This window comes from Salarias fasciatus, unplaced genomic scaffold, assembly GCF_902148845.1.
Source record: "Salarias fasciatus unplaced genomic scaffold, fSalaFa1.1, whole genome shotgun sequence".
NCBI classification, from domain to species: Eukaryota; Metazoa; Chordata; class Actinopteri; order Blenniiformes; family Blenniidae; genus Salarias; species Salarias fasciatus.
Window position 1 is genome coordinate 13,120 of NW_021941282.1, and position 23,968 is coordinate 37,087.

Genomic DNA, 23,968 nt, shown 5'->3' on the forward strand with positions numbered 1-23,968 from the left:
CCTGGTCTGGAGCAGACTGAATCCTGGACCTGGTCCTGGTCTGGAGCAGACTGAATCCTGGACCTGGTCCTGGTCTGGAGCACACTGAATCCTGGACCTGGTCCTGGTCTGGAACAGACTGAATCCTGGACCTGGTCCTGGTCTGGATAAATCTCCATGGTAACTGATGCTTATCTCTATCCGACTTTAGAGGAACCAGATCCTGGATTTGTTGATCCAGATAACCCAGATATCCCAGATTAACCCCTGATCCTGGTTTGGAGCACCAGGTCTTGGACTCAGCTGGGCCTCAGTCTAAACAGCTGATCCGTCGATCTAGTGAGAGAACCGGGTCCAGTGGGTTCAGGAGGGTTCCTGGACCCGGTCCATCCATGTGGAGCCGGGTCCAGTCTGGTCCTCTCTGCTGGGCTGTTAGTGAGGAAGAGGAGTCCTGGTTCTGCTGAGCCGCCTCCAAGTCCCGGGTCTTGCTCTCCGTTCTGGTTTTGCAGGTGTTTGAACACCGACCAGTGTTCCGCCACCCCGTCAGGTTCATCCTGGTCCCTGTCCCTGGACAGGAAGGTCCCTGTCCCTGGACAGGAAGGTCCCTGTCCCTGGGTGTCTCACCGAGCGGAGGACGCCGGTTCAGCTCCTCCAGGGCCGCCAGGCCAGAACAACATGGCCGGCGCCGGCGGTCGCTGTCCGTCCCCGTTCAGGGACAGTTGTCCATCTTAGTTCACGTCCAGATTACCAGTAAATGAACGCAGCGCCCCCCGGTGGACCCGCTGCAGCGCCCCCTGGTGGACCTGCTGCAGCGCCCCCTGGTGGACCTGCTGCAGCGCCCCCCGGTGGACCGGAGGCTTCACTGGATTCTCACAATAAAACCATAGAATGCTTGAACAATTTGGGGTGTGTGTGTGTGTGTGTGTGTGTGTGTGTGTGTGTGTGTGTGTGTGTGTGTGTGTGTGTGTGTGTGTGTGTGTGTGCGCCATATATAAACCTCTCTGCATTGTGGTGTTTAGAAATTGTAACTTGTGTGTGAAGCTTTTTAATGAATTCATTACACATTGCTTTTGTTGCTGTAGTTGTGTTAGTAGTGTTGCTGTAGTTGTTGCTGCTGTAGTTGTTGCTGCTGTAGTTGTTGCTGCTGTAGTTGTGTTGCTGTAGTTGTTGCTGCTGTAGTTGTTGCTGCTGTAGTTGTTGCTGCTGTAGTTTCTGTTGCTGTAGTTTTGTTGTTCTGTCAAAACTTCTGAATCTCAGAAACAGAAAACTTTTGATAAACTTTTCTCAACGTTTTAATATAATTCACACATTTAAACAGACTAACAGATGGAAGGACAGATGGACAGATGGACAGACTGATGGACAGATGGACAGATGGACAGACTGATGGACAGATGGACAGATGGACAGACTGATGGACAGATGGACAGATGGACAGACTGATGGACTGACAGCAGGACAGGAACACTTTGCTCTGTGGTGAAAACCCATCAGAAGGGGTGTGTCTGAGGGCGGGGTCAGGAAGGTGTCGGAGGCGGGGTCAGCGCCTCATTGGACGGAATCTGGACTGAATGCCTTTGATGTGGATCCTGGAGAAGAACGGAGGGCTGTGATTGGTGGAGGCGCCGTGGGGGCGGGGCTCTTCCAGGCTGCGGCGCAGGGATCGAACGTCGGCCGCTGAGAGGACGCTCTTCAGAGAACACAGCGCCGAGACGTGGACGTCGCTGAGGACGAGGAGTGAGACACGAGAGACCAGGGTGAGACAGGAGAGTCCAGAGAGAGACGGGAGAGACCAGGGTGAGACAGGAGAGACCAGAGACAGGAGAGTCCAGAGAGAGACGGGAGAGACCAGGGTGAGACAGGAGAGTCCAGAGAGAGACGGGAGAGACCAGGGTGAGACAGGAGAGACCAGAGACAGGAGAGACCGGGGTGAGACGGGAGAGACCAGAGAGAGACGGGAGAGACCAGGGTGAGACAGGAGAGTCCAGAGAGAGACGGGAGAGACCAGGGTGAGACAGGAGAGACCAGAGACAGGAGAGACCGGGGTGAGACGGGAGAGACCAGAGAGAGACGGGAGAGACCAGGGTGAGACGGGAGAGACCAGAGACAGGAGAGACCGGGGTGAGACGGGAGAGACCAGAGAGAGACGGGAGAGACCAGGGTGAGACAGGAGAGACCAGAGACAGGAGAGACCAGAGAGAGACGGGAGAGACCAGGGTGAGACAGGAGAGACCAGAGACAGGAGAGACCAGAGAGAGACGGGAGAGACCAGAGACAGGAGAGACCAGAGACAGGAGAGACCAGAGACACTGCATCCACCCACACTTCCTGCTGTTCCCTCCAGTTCTGCCATCCAGGAAGTGACGGCGCTGCGCTGCCGACCCCCGGGGGTTAAACACAATGGAGGCTAATGCTAACGGCTAATGCTAACGGCTAATGCTAACGGCTAATGCTAACGGCTAATGCTAACGGCTAATGCTAACGGCTACTGCAACGCACCGCTGCTGCACCCGGAGGATCTGAGGAGATCAGGGATCAGCAGGGCAGTACGACCCTCCTGAGGTCAGGGTGGAGCTGGACCTGAGGTCAGGGTGGAGCTGGACCTGAGGTCAGGGTGGAGCTGGACCTGAGGTCAGGGTGGAGCAGGACCTGAGGTCAGGGTGGAGCAGGACCTGAGGTCAGGGTGGAGCTGGACCTGAGGTCAGGGTGAAGCTGGACCTGAGGTCAGGGTGGAGCTGGACCTGAGGTCAGGGTGGAGCTGGACCTGAGGTCAGGGTGGAGCTGGACCTGAGGTCAGGGTGGAGCAGGACCTGAGGTCAGGGTGGAGCAGGACCTGAGGTCAGGGTGGAGCTGGACCTGAGGTCAGGGTGGAGCTGGACCTGAGGTCAGGGTGGAGCTGGACCTGAGGTCAGGGTGGAGCAGTACCTGAGGTCAGGGTGGAGCAGGACCTGAGGTCAGGGTGGAGCAGTACCTGAGGTCAGGGTGGAGCAGTACCTGAGGTCAGGGTGGAGCTGGATCAGGGTCATGACCTCCAGCTTGATGCTTTCTGGATCCTGAAGACGAAGAATTTCAGCGACGCTGCAGAGAAGAGAAGACAGCCAGGAGCCTCCACCCTCCTGAGGACACCTCCGTCAGCACACAGGCCAGTGTGTGTGTGTGTGTGTGTGTGTGTGTGTGTGTGTGTGTGTGTGTCCTGCCTGTTCAGTGAAGAAGCTGTCCATCATCCGGGCGTCCTGGATCATCCGTGAAGCTCCGCCCACCTGCAGCTTCCTGCTCTTCATCTTCAGAGTCTTCTTCACATAGCGGACGACCACGTCCTGATGGAGGAGGCCCAGCACCACCTGCACACACACACACACACACACACACACACACACACACACACACACACACACACACACACACACACACACACACACACACCGTTCAGACGGCCGGGTGGGGGCGTGGCCGGGGCTGGGTGGAGCTGTCTCACCTGCCTGCAGGTGGGGTGGAGGTCACTGAGGTCACTCAGGGTTCTGTCCACAAAGTCCAGCAGGCGGTCCACCACGGGAAGAGAACCGTCAACCCAGCCCGGCGTCCAGAGAGACTGCAGCTGCTCCTGAGGACACACACCTGACGGAGGTCACGACCTGACGGAGGTCACGACCTGACAGAGGTCACGAGCTGACGGAGGTCACTCAGCGACCTGACGGAGGTCACTCAGCGAGCTGACGGAGGTCACTCAGCGACCTGACGGAGGTCACGACCTGACGGAGGTCACGACCTGACGGAGGTCACGACCTGACGGAGGTCACTCAACGAGCTGACGGAGGTCACGACGCAAAGTGCCGGATCTGGATAAGAAACATTTTCTTTCATGCTTTGTTGCCGTTCTGCACTGGCAGCTGCTGTGGATCACCTCTGGCTGACGTCACTCCGCTGAGTGTTTTCCGTGTTGCTGAAGCCTGCGAGCGACTGAAGTTCTTGCTGTCTCTCTCTTGCTGTTACTGTTAATTCACGAAGCAATCAAAAATCGGGGTTACTTTACGCCCCCGGGGTTACTTTCGGCCCCGATTGACCAGTGATCTCTCGTGAATTACATCTCTTCTCCGCCGTTAGCGCCACCGGCGTGCTAACTAGCTTAGCATGCTAACTAGCCATGTCCGCCGGGACCGCTATGGCGTCCTCCCCTCTGTCTTCTTTTCTTTCCTGCTCAGTGTGCCGTATGTTGAGTCAGAACCCTGCCTCCCTTGACGATAGGGGTATTTGCGTAAAGTGCAGTGTATTGACAGCGCTGGAGGCCAGGGTAACCGAGTTAGAGGAGCGGCTGCGCAGATGTGAGGGGCAGGGCAGCGCTAGCTACAGCCAGGTAGCGGCAGGGCTTGCAGCCCGCTCCCGCAGTGAGAGGAGTGTTAGTAAGCCTAGCCCCGCAGCGTGTCCCGAGCAGCCGGGGCAAGACCAGGACCGGTTTGTGACGGTCCGGAGGAAGGCTAGTGCTAAGCACCGCCACGTAGCACTCCAAGAACCGCTTCACGTCTGCAATAGGTTCTCTCCCCTCAGCGACGACACGCCGGCTGAACTGGACACGCTGCTGATTGGCAGCTCTATAGTTAGAGACGTGAAGCTGCCAGCGGTGAAGGTTAGGTGTTACCCGGGGGCCAGAGTGGGGGACATCGAGGGGAACCTTAGGCTTTTAAAACAGGAAGGTAGGAGATTCCGTCGAGTCGTGATTCACGCAGGCGGTAATGATGCCCGGCGGAGACAATCAGAGGTGCTCAAATTACAAGTGGCCTCGGTGTGTGAATTGGCGAAGTCGATGTCTGATGCTGTAATATTCTCTGGTCCCCTGCCCAATTTGGTCAATGATGAAATGTATAGCCGACTTTCATCATTCAATCGCTGGTTGTCTAGATGGAGTGAGGAAAACGGAGTTATTTTTCCAAACAACTGGCGCACCTTCTGGGGAAAGCCTGGGCTCATCCGCAGGGACGGCATCCACCCAACTTTGGATGGTGCAGCCCTTTTAGCTCACAATATGGCTGATCGGCTTAGTACCCTAAATTGACAATCCAGCTATGAGCCCCGGGCGTAGAGCAGTCGTGTAGAACGCTCCTCTGTTGATATTGTTGATCCCGTCACTAATCCTGCTCCCGGATTTTACAAGTCAAGCATGGAGGTTTACCTAGGCTAACAGAGACTGAGTCTGTCCAAAGTGCTCAAAGCATTAAAAAAAAAGTCAATGGGTAAAAAGCTTAACACCTGTACGAGACAGAATAACTCTTCCAGTAGGAAATACATAAAATGTGGTCTACTAAACATTAGAGCAATCTCCACTAAATCTCTGTTAGTTAATGACCTTATCGGTGACAATAACATTGATCTCCTTGCTCTAACAGAAACTCGGCTTCAGCAAGATGACTATGTGAGGCTCAATGAATGTACCCCTCCAACCTATGTTAATTTCCAAACAGCTAGATCAACAGGTGGAGGTGGAGGTGTGGCAGTGATTTCCCACTCCAGTCTTCTTCTTAAACCCAAAACTAATGTTAAATTCAACTCTTTTGAAAGCTTAATACTAACGCTTACTTGTCCAAATTGGAAGAATCAAAAAGCTGTGCTATTAATTATTGTGTATCGACCTCCTGGTCCTTACTCTGACTTTTTAACTGAGTTCTCAGAGTTTTTAAGCAATATAGTATTGACTCATAACAAGATCCTTATAATAGGTGACTTTAACATCCATGTGGATGATTCTGGTGACAGTTTGAGTAATGCGTTTATTGCAGTATTAGATAGTATCGGTTTCTCTCAAAGTGTTGATGAATCCACTCATAGTCACAAGCACACCCTGGATCTGGTCTTAACATATGGGATAGAAGTCAGTGACCTAAATGTTCTCCCTCAGAACCCCATACTCTCAGACCATTTTTTTAATTACTTTTCAGGTTTTGATTGAAGACTACTCTGCTCAAAAAGATAAAATTCAGTTGATACGGACATTATCTGAAAAATCTGTGGCTCGGTACAAAGAATTGATCCAGCCTGCATTTGCTGCATTATCTTGTGAACTCACAGAAATGAGCTTATTGACCAGTGGTGATAATAGTGATCAGTTTGTTGACAGTGCTATGCACTCACTAAAATCTGCCCTTGACGTAGTGGCTCCGTTGCAGCTGAAAACCAATCGACCCAGGCGCGTTGCTCCATGGTTTAATTCTGAAACCCGTGTTCTCAAACAAAAAACTCGGCAATTAGAAAGACTGTGGCGTAAATCTAAATCGGAACAATCTCTGAAGGCCTGGAAATGTAGCTTGCTAAGCTATAAACAAACTCTTTTTAAAGCCAAGACATTATATTACTCTCGTTTAATAGAAATAAACAAAAATAACCCTCGGTTTCTGTTCAACACTGTAGCCAGACTGACAACCAGTCATACTGTAGTGGAACCAGTAATCCCAAAATCTTTAAGCTGCCATGACTTTCTTAAATTCTTTAATGATAAAATCATAACCATTAGAGGTAAAATCAGTGAAGCGCTTTCCTCAGATCAAGCTCAGGGAATCCAGCCACTGCCTCCACCTGAAATACCTGAAATACTAGATAGTTTCTCATCAGTAAATGGGGCTGAGATTACTTCGATTGTAATGTCTTCTGAAACCTCAACCCGTCTCCTAGATCCAATTCCAACTAAGCTTTTCAAAGATATTCTTCCAGTTATCTTAAATACGATCATAACTATAATAAATACCTCTCTAGAAATTGGCTATGTGCCACAGTCATTTAAATTCGCAGTAATCAAACCACTGCTGAAAAAACCTAATCTTGATCCTGATATTCTAGCTAACTACAGACCGATATCAAATCTGCCTTTTATTTCAAAAGTTCCTGGAAAAAGTTCGTGGTTAAACAGCTTTACCGCCACCTACAGGACAATAGTTTATTTGAGAAATGTCAGTCAGGATATAGAGCTTATCACAGCACTGAGACTGCGTTAGTTAAAGTCACTAATGACTTGCTGTTGGCGGCTGACGCAGGTCTAGTCTCAGTCCTGGTTCTCCTAGACCTCAGTGCAGCTTTTGATACAATCGACCACAATATTCTCCTGCAGAGGTTAGAATGTGAGGTCGGCATCAGAGGAAAAGCCCTCTGCTGGTTCAAATCCTATTTATCTAATAGGTACCAATTTGTTCACGTTAACCAACAGTCCTCACCGTGCTCCCAGGTCAGTTATGGGGTTCCTCAAGGGTCCGTGCTCGGGCCAATTTTATTTCTGTTATATATGCTTCCTTTAGGGAACATAATTAGAAGTCACGATATCAATTTTCATTGCTATGCAGATGACACACAACTGTATTTATCTATGAAACCTGATCAAACTAATCAAATAGACAGACTCAGTGACTGTATCAGAGAAATTAAATCCTGGATGACTACGAACTATCTCCGTCTGAATCCTGGCTTAATCCAGGCTTAATCCAGAGGTCATTATACTAGGCCCCCATAAACTGAGAGAGTGTCTATCTGAACAGATTATCACCTTAGATAACGTCAGTGTATCCTCCTCCTCTACTGTGAGGAACCTCGGGGTCTTATTTGATCAGGATATCTCCTTTAAAGCACACATCAACCTGGCTTGTAAAACAGCATATTTCCACTTGCTCAACATAGCTAAAATAAGAAACATTCTACCTAGAAGCGATGCAGAAAAACTCATCCATGCATTTGTTTCTACGAGATTGGACTACTGCAACTCCCTTCTTGCAGCCTGCCCAAAAAGTGCATTAAAAAACTTTCAGTTGGTTCAAAATGCGGCCGCCAGATTATTAACTGGAACTAGAAGACGTGAACACATTACTCCCGTTCTAAAATCTCTTCACTGGCTTCCTGTCGAGTTTAGAGTTAGATTTAAAATCCTTCTCCTCACTTACAAAATCCTAAATGGGATGGCTCCGACCTATCTCCGAGATGCTTTAACGCCTTATCAACCAATCAGAGCACTCCGCTCTCAAAATGCAGGGTTACTGGTGACTCCTAGAGTCTCTAAATGGACACTAGGTGGAAGAGCCTTTAGCTATCAGGCACCGTTTTTATGGAACCAGCTTCCAAGTGGTGTCAAAGAGGCAGACACAGTCTCCACATTTAAGGTTAGGCTCAAGACGTTTCTCTTCGATGCAGCCTATGATCAGGTCAGCTAGGGATTCTAAACTAAACTAAACTAAACTAAACTAAACTAAACTAAACTAAACTAAACTAAACTAACTAAATACTAGTTTAAATACTAAACTACCCACAAAGCTGCCCCAGGAGCTAGAATGCTGTGGGAAGTACGGTGCACTGAGCCCTGTCCTCTAATGTCTGAATGTTATTCCCTTTAGTCCGTTCATTGCTTTTCCCCTGCTGTCCCCCCCTTCGAGGGGGAGTCTTCTCCAGTTTCAGCTGCTGACTCCACTATTACGAGGGCCTACGAACAAGCTCCGTCCGGACCGGGAGGACACCCCTGTCGGTCCTGCCCGTGGACTGGTTTCGGTTCTACTGCTGGGATCCGTGGTTCTTGTGCTGGACCGTCCAACGGACTGTCCTCAACAGTCCTAGGCTTTACTTCTTATTGTCTCATGCTAGCTGTTGCCAAAGCTGTCCGTCCCTGGGAGAGGGATCCCTCCATACTGTGGTTCTCCCCAAGATCTCTTCTTCTCCCACTGGGTTTCTGGAGTTTGTTCTTGCCGGATGTGAGGGTCGAAGGCGGTGGTTGCTTCGTTTTGTCTCGTTACTGTGAATTTGACATATTAACATGATGCTTATTCACTGTTTTTATTTTTACCGACCAAAGTAACATCTTGAAGCCTCTGAGGCAGCTGTTGTTGTGATACTGGGCTGTACAAAAATACACTGATTGATTGATTGACGACCTGACGGAGGTCACTCAGTGGCCTGACGGGGGTCGCGACCTGACGGAGGTCACTCAGTGGCCTGACGGAGGTCGCGACCTGACGGAGGTCACTCAGTGGCCTGACGGAGGTCGCGACCTGACGGAGGTCACTCAGTGGCCTGACGGAGGTCGCGACCTGACGGAGGTCACTCAGCGACCTGACGGAGCGGCGGTACCTTGAGCCGGACTTGCACGGCGCTGGTCAGACTCCAGTACCCAGAATGCCTCAGGGCAGACAGGGAGTCGCTGCAGTGCAGCTTCTGCTCCTCAGACAGATGCAGTGATCCTGTGATGTAATCCCTGAGGACAGAGAGACAGCCAATCAGCAGCCGGCACTGTCCGCACTACACACACACACTACACACACACTGCACACACTACACACACACTGCACACACTACACACACATGCAGTGTCACTGTGCCACTGAGTGTCAGTGGTTCCAGTGTAGTGTCTTATGTCTGTCCCCGTCCTGGTGTGTCGTCTGTCCCCGTCCTGTCTGTCCCCGTCCTGTGTCTGTCCCCGTCCTATCTGTCCCTGTCCTGTGTCTGTCCCCGTCCTGTGTCTGTCCCCGTCCTGGTGTCCAGTGATGTCTCATGTCCTCTGTCTCACCTGAGCTGCTGCTCACAGAGCAGCTGAGCCTTCATCACTGAGGGGACGTTACTGAGAGACGATTTGACAAAGTCCTGCACCCAGCCCGAGTACCTGGACACACACACACACACACACACACACACACACACACACACACACACACACACACACACACACACACACACACACACACACACACTCTCCCATTAATTTGCACAGAACAGAGGAGACATGGCATGACACTAAGCATCTTGGGAAAACTCCACAGGTGGGGCCGCCCCCACCAGGAGAAATCGAGGGTCGTTAGTGGGGCTCCAGCACCCGACCTCCGACCCCGACAGACCAACGGAACTCGCACACCGAAGTGTGGAGCCCCCCAGGCCAGCCAGGACCAGAAGACCCGGGCACAGTGACCCCGGCGTTGGACCAGGACCAACTCGCGGTGTGAAGGACCCCCCCCCCCAGAGTGAAGGACCCCCCTCAGAGTGTGAAGGAACCCCCTCAGAGTGAAGGAGCCCCCCCTCAGAGTGAAGGAACCCCCTCAGAGTGAAGGACCCCCCCCCTCAGTGTGAAGGAGCCCCCCCAGAGTGAAGGAACCCCCCCCAGAGTGAAGGAGCCCCCTCAGTGTGAAGGAGCCCCCCCAGAGTGAAGGAACCCCCCCCCCAGAGTGAAGGAGCCCCCTCAGAGTGAAGGACCCCCCCCAGAGTGAAGGAACCCCCCCCAGAGTGAAGGAGCCCCCTCAGTGTGAAGGAGCCCCCTCAGAGTCAAGGAGCCCCCCCAGAGTGAAGGAGCCCCCTCAGTGTGAAGGAGCCCCCTCAGAGTGAAGGAGCCCCCTCAGAGTGAAGGAGCCCCCTCAGTGTGAAGGAGCCCCCCCAGAGTGAAGGAACCCCCCCCCCCAGAGTGAAGGAGCCCCCTCAGTGTGAAGGAGCCCCCCCAGAGTGAAGGAACCCCCCCCAGAGTGAAGGAGCCCCCTCAGTGTGAAGGAGCCCCCTCAGAGTGAAGGAGCCCCCCCAGAGTGAAGGAGCCCCCTCAGTGTGAAGGAGCCCCCTCAGAGTGAAGGAGCCCCCTCAGTGTGAAGGAGCCCCCTCAGTGTGAAGGAGCCCCCCCAGAGTGAAGGAGCCCCCTCAGTGTGAAGGAGCCCCCTCAGTGTGAAGGAGCCCCCTCAGAATGAAGGAGCCCCCTCAGTGTGAAGGACCCCCCTCAGAGTGAAGGACCCCCCTCAGAGTGAAGGAGCCCCCCCAGAGTGAAGGACCCCCCTCAGTGTGAAGGACCCCCCCCCCAGAGTGAAGGACCCCCCTCAGAGTGAAGGACCCCCCTCAGAGTGAAGGACCCCCCCTCAGAGTGAAGGACCCCCCCTCAGAGTGAAGGACCCCCCTGAGGAAACACTGGAGTTAAACAGCTAAAACATGATAAAATATGATACGAAATTAAAATAAAATAATAAGACAGGATTACAAAGTAAAAAAGTAAAACAAGTTGAAAGTACGTAATAAAATAGAGTAAAATTACATGAGTAAAAATGGAATAAGAGGATGATAGAAGGTCAGTTAAAGCCTGATTAAAAAGGTGTGTTTTCAACCTCCCTTTAAAAATATCAACAGTCTCTCTGGTCCTGAGGGTCTCTGGTCCTGAGGGTCTCTGGTCCTGAGGGTCTCTGGTCCTGAGGTTCTCTGGTCCTGAGGGTCTCTGGTCCTGAGGGTCTCTGGTCCTGAGGGTCTCTGGTTCTGAGGTTCTCTGGTCCTGAGGTTCTGTGGTCCTGAGGGTCTCTGGTCCTGAGGGTCTCTGGTCCTGAGGGTCTGTGGTCCTGAGGTTCTCTGGTTCTGAGGGTCTCTGGTCCTGAGGGTCTCTGGTCCTGAGGTTCTCTGGTCCTGAGGGTCTCTGGTCCTGAGGGTCTCTGGTTCTGAGGTTCTCCAGCAGGCTGTTCCACAGGCGGGGCCATAGTGGGGGGGTCTTGGTTCTGGTCTTGGTTCTGGTTTTAGGAACACACAATAAGGCGCTGCCAGAGGACCTCAGGGCCCCGAGGGTGGATAGGGTTTGTCTTCAGGTCGGCCATGAACAGTGTTTGTTCCAGAGGTCAGAGGTCAAAGGTCAAAGGTCATTCACTCCTCAGTGACAGAAGGAAACATGCAGTCTCCAGTAAATCCTCCATCCAGGATGAAGAGATTATCACCTCCACCAGATTCTTCTGAGTTCAGCCTGGAGAGGCTGGTTAGCAGGTTACTGACTGGTTAACAGGTTACTGACTGGTTACTGACAGGTTAGCAGGTTACTGACTGGTTAGCAGGTTACTGACAGGTTAACAGGTTACTGACAGGTTACTGACAGGTTAACAGGTTACTGACTGGTTACTGACAGGTTAGAAGGTTACTGACAGGTTAGCAGGTTACTGACTGGTTACTGACAGGCTAGCAGGTTACTGACTGGTTACTGACAGGTTAGCAGGTTACTGACTGGTTACTGACAGGTTAGCAGGTTACTGACTGGTTAGCAGGTTACTGACTGGTTAGCAGGTTACTGACTGGTTAACAGGTTACTGACTGGTTACTGACAGGTTAGCAGGTTACTGACTGGTTGCTGACAGGTTAGCAGGTTACTGACTGGTTAGCAGGTTACTGACTGGTTAACAGGTTACTGACTAGTTAACAGGTTACTGACTGGTTACTGACAGGTTAGCAGGTTACTGACTGGTTGCTGACAGGTTAGCAGGTTACTGACTGGTTAGCAGGTTACTGACTGGTTACTGACAGGTTAACAGGTTACTGACTGGTTACTGACAGGTTAGCAGGTTACTGACTGGTTAGCAGGTTACTGACTGGTTACTGACAGGTTAGCAGGTTACTGACAGGTTAACAGGTTACTGACTGGTAACTGACAGGTTAGCAGGTTACTGACTGGTTACTGACAGGTTAGCAGGTTACTGACAGGTTAACAGGTTGCTGACTGGTTACTGACAGGTTAGCAGGTTACTGACTGGTTACTGACTGGTTAGCAGGTTACTGACAGGTTAACAGGTTACTGACTGGTTACTGACAGGTTAGCAGGTTACTGACAGGTTAGCAGGTTACTGACTGGTTACTGACAGGTTAGCAGGTTACTGACAGGTTAACAGGTTACTGACTGGTTACTGACAGGTTAGCAGGTTACTGACTGGTTAGCAGGTTACTGACTGGTTAACAGGTTACTGACAGGTTAACAGGTTACTGACTGGTTACTGACAGGTTAGCAGGTTACTGACTGGTTACTGACAGGTTAGCAGGTTACTGACTGGTTAGCAGGTTACTGACTGGTTACTGACAGGTTAACAGGTTACTGACTGGTTACTGACAGGTTAGCAGGTTACTGACTGGTTAGGAGGTTACTGACTGGTTACTGACAGGTTAGCAGGTTACTGACAGGTTAACAGGTTACTGACTGGTAACTGACAGGTTAGCAGGTTACTGACTGGTTACTGACAGTTAGCAGGTTACTGACTGGTTACTGACAGGTTAGCAGGTTACTGACAGGTTAACAGGTTGCTGACTGGTTACTGACAGGTTAGCAGGTTACTGACTGGTTACTGACTGGTTAGCAGGTTACTGACAGGTTAACAGGTTACTGACTGGTTACTGACAGGTTAGCAGGTTACTGACAGGTTAGCAGGTTACTGACTGGTTACTGACAGGTTAGCAGGTTACTGACAGGTTAACAGGTTACTGACTGGTTACTGACAGGTTAGCAGGTTACTGACTGGTTACTGACAGGTTAGCAGGTTACTGACAGGTTACTGACAGGTTAGCAGGTTACTGACTGGTTACTGACAGGTTAGCAGGTTACTGACTGGTTAACAGGTTACTGACTGGTTACTGACAGGTTAGCAGGTTACTGACTGGTTACTGACTGGTTAGCAGGTTACTGACTGGTTAACAGGTTACTGACTGGTTACTGACAGGTTAACAGGTTACTGACTGGTTACTGACAGGTTAGCAGGTTACTGACTGGTTAGCAGGTTACTGACTGGTTACTGACAGGTTAGCAGGTTACTGACTGGTTAGCAGGTAACTGACTGGTTAACAGGTTACTGACTGGTTACTGACAGGTTAGCAGGTTATTGACTGGTTAGCAGGTTACTGACTGGTTAGCAGGTTACTGACTGGTTACTGACAGGTTAGCAGGTTACTGACTGGTTACTGACAGGTTAGCAGGTTACTGACTGGTTAACAGGTTACTGACTGGTTACTGACAGGTTAGCAGGTTACTGACTGGTTACTGACAGGTTAGCAGGTTACTGACAGGTTAACAGGTTACTGACTGGTTACTGACAGGTCAGCAGGTTACTGACTGGTTAACAGGTTACTGACTGGTTACTGAGAGGTTAACAGGTTACTGACTGCTTACTGACAGGTTAGCAGGTTACTGACTGGTTACTGACAGGTTAGCAGGTTACTGACTGGTTAACAGGTTACTGACTGGTTACTGACAGGTTAGCAGGTTACTGACTGGTTACTGACAGGTTAACAGGTTACTGACTGCTTACTGACAGGTTAACAGGTTACTGACTGGTTACTGACAGGTCAGCAGGTTACTGACTGGTTAACAGGTTACTGACTGGTTACTGACAGGTTAGCAGGTTACTGACATGTTAACAGGTTACTGACTGGTTACTGACAGGTTAGCAGGTTACTGACAGGTTACTGACAGGTTAGCAGGTTACTGACAGGTTACTGACAGGTCAGCAGGTTACTGACAGGTTACTGACAGGTTAGCAGGTTACTGACAGGTTACTGACAGGTTAACAGGTTACTGACTGGTTACTGACAGGTTAACAGGTTACTGACTGCTTACTGACAGGTTAACAGGTTACTGACTGGTTACTGACAGGTCAGCAGGTTACTGACTGGTTAACAGGTTACTGACTGGTTACTGACAGGTTAGCAGGTTACTGACATGTTAACAGGTTACTGACTGGTTACTGACAGGTTAGCAGGTTACTGACAGGTTACTGACAGGTTAGCAGGTTACTGACAGGTTACTGACAGGTCAGCAGGTTACTGACAGGTTATTGACAGGTTAGCAGGTTACTGACAGGTTACTGACAGGTTAGCAGGTTACTGACTGGTTACTGACAGGTCAGCAGGTTCCTGACAGGTTAGCAGGCTAACAACACTTTAGCTTGTCTGTGAGTCCAGGTGTGTTTCATACCTGTAGATGTGTCTTCAGGTTTGATGAGTTCCTGGATGTTGAGAGCTTTTTCACAGCTGGAGGCAGAGTTTACATCCTACAGAGAAGTTCTGGCCTCATCTGACTGAAATACCAAATGTCTCGTTTCCATCCAGAAGAGTTTCTCTCTGGAGCAGCCATGACTCCAGCAGCAGGGGGTCAAATCCAGGGCATCGCGGGTTGTTTATTCACGGTTAAACCTATCAGCAGAGCGGGAGGCTGCTCCAGGACAGCGGTGATGCGGCGTCTATCATTTATATATCTACGGTGTCTACTGTTTATAGATCTACAATATGGCGGTTTGTGCCGTAAAGTGCTGTAAGGTGCCGTAAAGTGTCACAGTGTCTGTATCCGGCGCTGATGTCTGTTTATATTCCGTCTGATTTTCAAAAGTAATCCCGCTCAGTAATCTGTGTTTATCAGAAGTACCTGTAACGAGATTACATATTTTTTGTGTGTACTGTAATGGATTACAGTTACAATTTTTTTGTATCCTGATTATGTAACCATGTTACATGTAATCCGTTACTCCCCAACCCTGGTTAGACGATGTCCAGGATTAATGTCCCGGTGGACGGACTCGAGCGCAGGTGCAGGACAGACGTCAGGACAGGACACAGGACACAGGACACGCTCCACCAGGGACAGCCGACGAGAGACACGAGGACAGCAGAGCTTAAAGATGGGGAGACACAGGTGTCACACATTAGGGCGGTAACGAGGCAGGCAGGAGACAGGAGGACAGACAGGAGACAGGAGGACAGACAGGAGACAGGAGGACAGACAGGAGGACAGGCAGGAGGACAGACAGAAGACAGGAGGACAGACAGGAGGACAGGCAGGAGGACAGACAGAAGACAGGAGGACAGGCAGGAGACGGGAGGACGGACAGGAGACAGGAGGACGGGGCATGCACAAGAGGCCCTGAGCGCTCTCATCTGGCTGCAGGGCGGGACCATTAATCCAGGATCTCTCGGTGATCCTGGATTACCTAATCCAGGATCCAGTTGCACAAATGTAGGACAGGGGACAGTGGGACATGTTGGTCCCTGGAAAGACCAGGACCACATCTGAGGTCTCTGTCCAGAAGAGCAGTGCTAGAACAGCTGAGATCCTGCAGAACCCTCCAGCTCCAGGACTCTGGTAGATCCTGGTAGATCCTGCAGAACCCTCTTGTTCTGGACTGGATGAGTCCGGATCAGTTTACCCTGGATGAATGAATCCCTCTGTGGGCCACAGAGCCCCAGTGGCGGTGGGCGGGGCTTACCTGGACAGGAAGTCCTGGAAGTGGACGGTGAGCCTCCTGGTCTCAGTCTGGTCTCTGATCACACAGCAGGAATCTGAGACTAGAGCTAACCAGAGACCGACCTGGACCAGAGACCGACCTGGACCAGAGACCGACCTGGACCAGAGACCGACCTGGACCAGAGACTGACCTGGACCAGAGACTGACCTGGACCAGAGACCGACCTGGACCAGAGACCGACCTGGACCAGAGACCGACCTGGACCAGAGACCGACCTGGACCAGAGACTGACCTGGACCAGCGACTGACCTGGACCAGAGACTGACCTGGACCAGCGACTGACCTGGACCAGAGACTGACCTGGACCAGAGACTGACCTGGACCAGAGACTGACCTGGACCAGCGACTGACCTGGACCAGAGACCGACCTGGACCAGAGACCGACCTGGACCAGAGACCGACCTGGACCAGAGACTGACCTGGACCAGCGACTGACCTGGACCAGAGACCGACCTGGACCAGAGACTGACCTGGACCAGCGACCGACCTGGACCAGAGACCGACCTGGACCAGAGACCGACCTGGACCAGAGACCGACCTGGACCAGAGACTGACCTGGACCAGAGACTGACCTGGACCAGAGACTGACCTGGACCAGAGACTGACCTGGACCAGAGACCGACCTGGACCAGAGACCGACCTGGACCAGAGACCGACCTGGACCAGAGACCGACCTGGACCAGAGACTGACCTGGACCAGAGACTGACCTGGACCAGCGACTGACCTGGACCAGAGACTGACCTGGACCAGAGACCGACCTGGACCAGTGACTGACCTGGACCAGAGACCGACCTGGACCAGAGACCGACCTGGACCAGAGACCGACCTGGACCAGAGACTGACCTGGACCAGAGACTGACCTGGACCAGAGACTGACCTGGACCAGAGACCGACCTGGACCAGAGACTGACCTGGACCAGAGACTGACCTGGACCAGAGACTGACCTGGACCAGCGACTGACCTGGACCAGAGACTGACCTGGACCAGAGACCGACCTGGACCAGTGACTGACCTGGATGGCGTCAGCAGCCAGTGGACTGAAGCGGTACCCGTCCAGGACTTCGGGGTCCCTGCCGGTCCTCCAGGCCTGCTGCTCCCGGCTCAGCAGGTTGTCCAGCCACAGCTTCAGTCTGTCCTGGAAGGAGACGGACCGTGAGACCTCTGAGGACACGGGCCGGCTCTGTGGACCGGACGGTCTCTGGTACCTCTGAGCTGCTCAGGTACCGGTCCTCCAGGACCTTCAGCCGCTCGTCTCCCAGCAGAGGACCGAGACACGACGTGGTCCTCTGGGGACAGGACCCGCTGAGGGGGGACGCCTCGAGAGAGGACGCCTCGAGAGAGGACGCCTCAGCAAAGGACGCCTCAGCAGAGGACAGTGGGACAAACCCGACAGAGGACACTTTCATTTGGAGCTCGTCCAGCTGCAGGACCTCACTGACTCCCAGAGACAAGAGACAGAGACAAGAGACAAGAGACAAGAGACAGGAGACAAGAGACAAGAGACAAGAGACAGAGACAAGAGACAGAGACAAGAGACAGGAGACAGAGACAAGAGACAAAAGACCAGAGACAAGAGACAAGAGACAGAGACAAGAGACAGAGACAAGAGACAGGAGACAAGAGACAGAGACAAGAGACAGAGACAAGAGACCAGAGACAAGAGACAGAGACAAGAGACAGAGACAAGAGACAGAGACCAGAGACAGAGACCAGAGACAGAGACAAGAGACAAGAGACAGACACAAGAGACAGAGACCAGAGACAAGAGACAGAGACCAGAGACAGAGACAAGAGACAAGAGACAAGAGACAAGAGACAGAGACCAGAGACCAGAGACAAGAGACAGGAGACAAGAGACAGAGACGAGAGACAGAGACAAGAGACCAGAGACAAGAGACAGAGACCAGAGACAAGAGACAGACACAAGAGACAGAGACCAGAGACAAGAGACAGAGACCAGAGACAGAGACAAGAGACAAGAGACAAGAGACAAGAGACAGAGACCAGAGACAAGAGACAAGAGACAGAGACAAGAGACAGAGACAAGAGACAGGAGACAAGAGACAAGAGACAGGAGACAAGAGACAAGAGACCAGAGACAAGAGACAGAGACAAGAGACAGAGACAAGAGACAGGAGACAGAGACAAGAGACAAAAGACCAGAGACAAGAGACAAGAGACAGAGACAAGAGACAGAGACAAGAGACAGGAGACAAGAGACAGAGACAAGAGACAGAGACAAGAGACAGAGACAAGAGACAAGAGACCAGAGACAAGAGACAGAGACAAGAGACAGAGACAAGAGACAAGAGACCAGAGACAAGAGACAGAGACCAGAGACAGAGACAAGAGACAGAGACAAGAGACAAGAGACAGACACAAGAGACAGAGACCAGAGACAAGAGACAGAGACCAGAGACAGAGACAAGAGACAAGAGACAAGAGACAAGAGACAGAGACCAGAGACCAGAGACAGAGACAGGAGACAAGAGACAGAGACAAGAGACAGAGACAAGAGACAAGAGACCAGAGACAAGAGACAGAGACCAGAGACAGAGACCAGAGACAGAGACAAGAGACAAGAGACAGACACAAGAGACAGAGACCAGAGACAAGAGACAGAGACCAGAGACAGAGACAAGAGACAAGAGACAAGAGACAGAGACCAGAGACCAGAGACAAGAGACAAGAGACAGAGACAAGAGACAGAGACAAGAGACAGAGACAGAGACAAGAGACAGAGACAAGAGACAGACAAGAGACAAGAGACAGGAGACAGAGACAAGAGACAGAGACCAGAGACAAGAGACAAGAGACAGACACAAGAGACAGAGACAAGAGACAGAGACAGAGACAAGAGACAGAGACAAGAGACAGACAAGAGACAAGAGACAGGAGACAGAGACAAGAGACAGAGACCAGAGACAGAGACAAGAGACAAGAGACAGACACAAGAGACAGAGACAAGAGACAGAGACCAGAGACAGAGACCAGAGACCAGAGACAGAGACAAGAGACAGAGACAAGAGACAGACACAAGAGACAGAGACAAGAGACAAGAGACAAAAGACAGAGACCAGAGACAGAGACAAGAGACCAGAGACAGAGACAGAGACAAGAGACAGAGACAAGAGACAGAGACCAGAGACAGAGACATGAGACAGAGACAAGAGACAGAGACAAGAGACAGAGACCAGAGACAGAGACCAGAGACAGAGACAGAGACAGAGACAGAGACAAGAGACAGAGACAAGAGACAGAGAGAGACAGAAACAAGAGACAAGAGACAAGAGACAGAGACAGAGACAGAGACAGAGACAAGAGACAGAGACAAGAGACAGAGACCAGAGACAGAGACCAGAGACAGAGACAGAGACAAGAGACAGAGACAAGAGACAGAGAGAGACAGAGACAAGAGACAAGAGACAAGAGACAGAGACAGAGACAAGAGACAGAGACAAGAGACAGACAAGAGACAAGAGACAGGAGACAGAGACAAGAGACAGAGACCAGAGACAGAGACAAGAGACAAGAGACAGACACAAGAGACAGAGACAAGAGACAGAGACCAGAGACAGAGACCAGAGACCAGAGACAGAGACAAGAGACAGAGACAAGAGACAGACACAAGAGACAGAGACAAGAGACAAGAGACAAAAGACAGAGACCAGAGACAGAGACAAGAGACCAGAGACAGAGACAGAGACAAGAGACAGAGACAAGAGACAGAGACAAGAGACAGAGACCAGAGACAGAGACATGAGACAGAGACAAGAGACAGAGACAAGAGACAGAGACCAGAGACAGAGACCAGAGACAGAGACAGAGACAGAGACAGAGACAAGAGACAGAGACAAGAGACAGAGAGAGACAGAGACAAGAGACAAGAGACAAGAGACAGAGACAGAGACAGAGACAGAGACAAGAGACAGAGACAAGAGACACGAGACAGGAGGAGACGCCAATAAATCAACACAGAACACACACACACACATCTACATATTGTGTGTGTGTGTGTGTGTGTGTGACGTTGTGTAGAGGTGTGTGTGTGTGTGTGTGTGTGTGTGTGTGTGTGTCTCACGCTGTGTGGAGGTGTGTGTGTGTGTGTGTCTCATGCTGTGTGGAGGTGTGTGTGTGTGTGTGTGTGTGTGTGTGTCTCACGCTGTGTGGAGGTGTGTGTGTGTGTAGAGGTGTGTGTGTGTGGAGGTGTGTGTGTGTGTGTGTGTGTCTCACGCTGTGTGGAGGTGTGTGTGTGTGTGTGTGTGTCTCACGCTGTGTGGAGGTGTGTGTGTGTGTGTGTCTCACGCTGTGTGGAGGTGTGTGTGTGTGTGTGTGTGTGTCTCACGCTGTGTGGAGGTGTGTGTGTGTGTGTGTCTCACGCTGTGTGGAGGTGTGTGTGTGTGTGTGTGTGTCTCACGCTGTGTACAGGCGGTTGGCCCACAGCAGCAGGTAGCGGCCGTCGTCCGGCTGCAGCTGCTGCTGGGCCAGGTGCTCCAGGTGTCGGCTGAAGCGGCGGTGGTACAGGCGGAGGAACAGCGTCAGGATGTCCAGGTGAGCAGGGTAACACGGCGCCACCGTCCTCGCCGCCGTCAGCAGGTCGTCCTTCACCCGGCGGCCCAACGCACACACCTGCAGCACACACACCGTACGGTCGGCCACTTCCTGCTGACCACCGCGACCACTTCCTGTCTGCCCCGGCAGCCATCGGGCCTTCTGCCTGGTTACCATGGTTACCTGCTCCATCGGGCCTTCTGCCTGGTTACCATGGTTACCTGCTCCATCGGGCCTTCTGCCTGGTTACCATGGTCACCTGCTCCATCGGGCCTTCTGCCTGGTTACCATGGTTACCTGCTCCATCGGGCCTTCCGCCTGGTTACCATGGTTACCTGCTCCATCGGGCCTTCCGCCTGGTTACCATGGTTACCTGCTCCATCGGGCCTTCTGCCTGGTTACCATGGTTACCTGCTCCATCGGGCCTTCTGCCTGGTTACCATGGTTACCTGCTCCATCGGGCCTTCTGCCTGGTTACCATGGTCACCTGCTCCATCGGGCCTTCTGCCTGGTTACCATGGTTACCTGCTCCATCGGGCCTTCCGCCTGGTTACCATGGTTACCTGCTCCATCGGGCCTTCCGCCTGGTTACCATGGTTACCTGCTCCATCGGGCCTTCCGCCTGGTTACCATGGTTACCTGCTCCATCGGGCCTTCCGCCTGGTTCTATCCGGACCTGGACCCGGTTCCTTCACTGCAGTCGAGCATGCGAGTTGGACTCTGTCCACAGGGACCCAGCAGGGACCCAGCAGGGACCCAGCAGGGACCCAGCAGGGACCCAGCAGGGACCCGGTGGACTGGAGACCCCTGCAGGGACCCAGCAGGGCCCTGGTGGACTGGAGGACTCACCTGTCTCTTGACGGCGGAGGACAGGTCCCGTCCCACGGTCTGGTCCTCACAGGCGTCCTTCAGTCGAGCCTCCACCAGGTCCTCCAGCAGCAGGTCGTGAGTCCTGAGGAGCCTGAGAGGACGCCATGCGGGGACCCGCCCCCCTGGACCCCGGAGACCCTGAAGCTCCGCCCACCGCCGGTCCTGCTCCTCCTGCTGCTGGATGGCGGTCACGGCGCTCCGCAGCGCCTCCTGCTGGTCCACAGAGGAGCTGAAGGTGTTCTGGACAGCGGTCCAGAGGAGGTCTTCCAGAACCCGCAGGTCTCTGTGGAGCTGGTCCTCCTCCTGGACCGAGGAGGTCTGACCGAAGAGCCGGTCCTCCCGGAGGATCAGCCTCCTGCTGACCTGGTCCAGACGGTCCGGGTTCTCTGCAGGACCTGCGAGACACAGAGGATCCTTCAGAGTCTCTCAGGGTCCACCTGTGGAGCAGATCCGGAGTCTCTGGAGAACCCCGGGGGGAACCACGTGTTCTGCAGGGTTTATCTTGGTTCTGCTGGGTCCAGGTGACTTCCTGCTGGTTCTGACCCAGACCCTGCCGGTTCTGCTGTGATTGGTTCCTGCTGGTTCTGACCTTCAGTGTGGTCCAGCTGGTCTCGGCGGACCTGGTTCTTCCAGATCTTGGTGGGGATCTTCAGCCTGTTCCAGACCCGGGTTCCGTCCCGGTTCTCCTCAGGACGGCCGCCTCCCGCTGAAAACCTGACGTTCTTCATGTTCTTCAGGGGTTCTGCAAAGACCCGGTCCACATTTTACTGAACCTTTATTTCACCAGATGGCCCCAGAGACCCGGGTCTGGTTTCCAGGGTCCTGCTGGCCTCGGCAACAAACAAGACAACAGGAAGTGGTCCACAGAGAACACCTGAACCAGACCGGAACCAAAGAGTCCAGACCAGAATGAGAGAACCCAGACTGGAACCAATGAAGCCCCCCCCCCCCCCCCCCCCAGAACAGCTGGAACCTGAGAGAACAGGTGGAGAACCTCGAGGTCCACATGGATCAGATATCACAGCGCCAGGGCGGAGGAAGAGGAGGAGGAGGAAGGTTTACATTGTGGAGAGACATGAAGTCTGTCCTCCACCCTCTGTCCTCCGACCTCAGCTCTGTCCTCCACCCTCTGTCCTCCACCCTCAGCTCTGTCCTCCACCCTCTGTCCTCCACCCTCTGTCCTCCACCCTCAGCTCTGTCCTCCACCCTCTGTCCTCCACCCTCCGCTCTCTGTCCTCCACCCTCAGCTCTCTGTCCTCCACCCTCTGTCCTCCACCCTTAGCTCTCTGTCATCCACCCTCTGTCCTCCACCCTCAGCTCTGTCCTCCACCCTCTGTCCTCCACCCTCAGCTCTGTCCTCCACCCTCTGTCCTCCACCCTCTGTCCTCCACCCGTCCCCCTCTTACCTGTCTGAAGTCGTCCAGGTGAGACTGATGACGTTCTGAGACCACCGACCAAATTCAAAACAACCTCTCTAAACTACTTTAACTAGTCTCCAGCTGTAACTAGTCTCCAGCTGTAACTAGTCTCCAGCTGTAACTCGTCTCCAGCTGTAACTCGTCTCCAGCTGTAACTCGTCTCCAGCTGTAACTCGTCTCCAGCTCTTCCTGGTCTCTGCTCACTGAGTCTCTGCAGTCTGACGCACTTTGTAACATGATCTGCCTGAATGACTGACTCCTCCCCCTCCTCCTCTTCCTCCCCCCCTTCTCCCCCTCCCCCTCCTGTCCTCTCTCCTCTCTCTTTCCTCTTATCCTCCCTCCCTGGGGCGGGGGGGGGGGGTGTTCAGTCCTGTTCCTGGAGGATCTCGGTCCTGGTCCTGGAGGGTCTCGGTCCTGGTCCTGGAGGGTCTCGGTCCTGGTCCTGGAGGGTCTTGGTCCTGGTCCTGGAGGATCTCGGTCCTGGTCCTGGAGGGTCTCGGTCCTGGTCCTGGAGGGTCTTGGTCCTGGCCCTGGTCCTGGAGGATCTCGGTGCTGGTCCTGGAGGATCTCGGTCCTGGTCCTGGAGGGTCTCGGTCCTGGTCCTGGAGGGTCTCGGTCCTGGTCCTGGAGGGTCTCGGTCCTGGTCCTGGAGGATCTCGGTCCTGGTCCTGGAGGGTCTCGGTCCTGGTCCTGGAGGGTCTCGGAGGCTCCAGGACTCTCAGTCCAGTCAGGTGTTTCTCCTGGAGGACCTGAACCTGGAACCAGGGAGACCTGAAACCTAGAGGACTTCAGGGACATGGACCCTCTGGACCACTAAATCCAAGAAATGAGGATCTGAGACAGTCAGTCCTACAGACCGTCACAGTGGGACAAAGAGACAGAGACAGAAAGACAGAGATACTCAGAGACAGACAGAGGTAGAAGGTCAGAAAGGCAGAGACAGACAGACAGAGAGAGACAGACAGGCAGAAAGACAGGCAGAGACAGTCAGAGTCAGAGACAGTCGGACAAACACAGAGACAGTCAGACTGACAGAGACAGTTGGACATACAGTCAGGGACAGACAGTCGGAATCATCGCTCCAGTAGAAGTGAGTGAAAACCAAACAGCCGAGGCTGCTCGCTCACCGGTTAACCGAGTGCAC

At 52.8% G+C, this 23,968-nt stretch overlaps 1 protein-coding gene across 1 annotated transcript; it reads right to left on the bottom strand.

Annotated features, from left to right (window-relative positions):
• Positions 1-1,255: 1,255 nt before the first annotated feature.
• Positions 1,256-22,996, bottom strand: LOC115384700 (tumor necrosis factor alpha-induced protein 2-like). Its single transcript, XM_030086939.1, has 13 exons — positions 22,813-22,996; positions 21,996-22,148; positions 21,386-21,801; positions 20,403-20,614; positions 17,191-17,419; positions 16,964-17,120; positions 15,945-16,062; positions 9,500-9,592; positions 9,064-9,187; positions 3,455-3,580; positions 3,177-3,320; positions 2,974-3,095; positions 1,256-1,703 (listed from the first exon to the last, which is right to left on the bottom strand). Exons 2-13 carry the CDS (start codon positions 22,132-22,134, stop codon positions 1,520-1,522), a joined length of 2,064 nt encoding a protein of 687 aa, XP_029942799.1. The 5' UTR covers positions 22,135-22,148; positions 22,813-22,996; the 3' UTR covers positions 1,256-1,519.
• Positions 22,997-23,968: the final 972 nt, after the last annotated feature.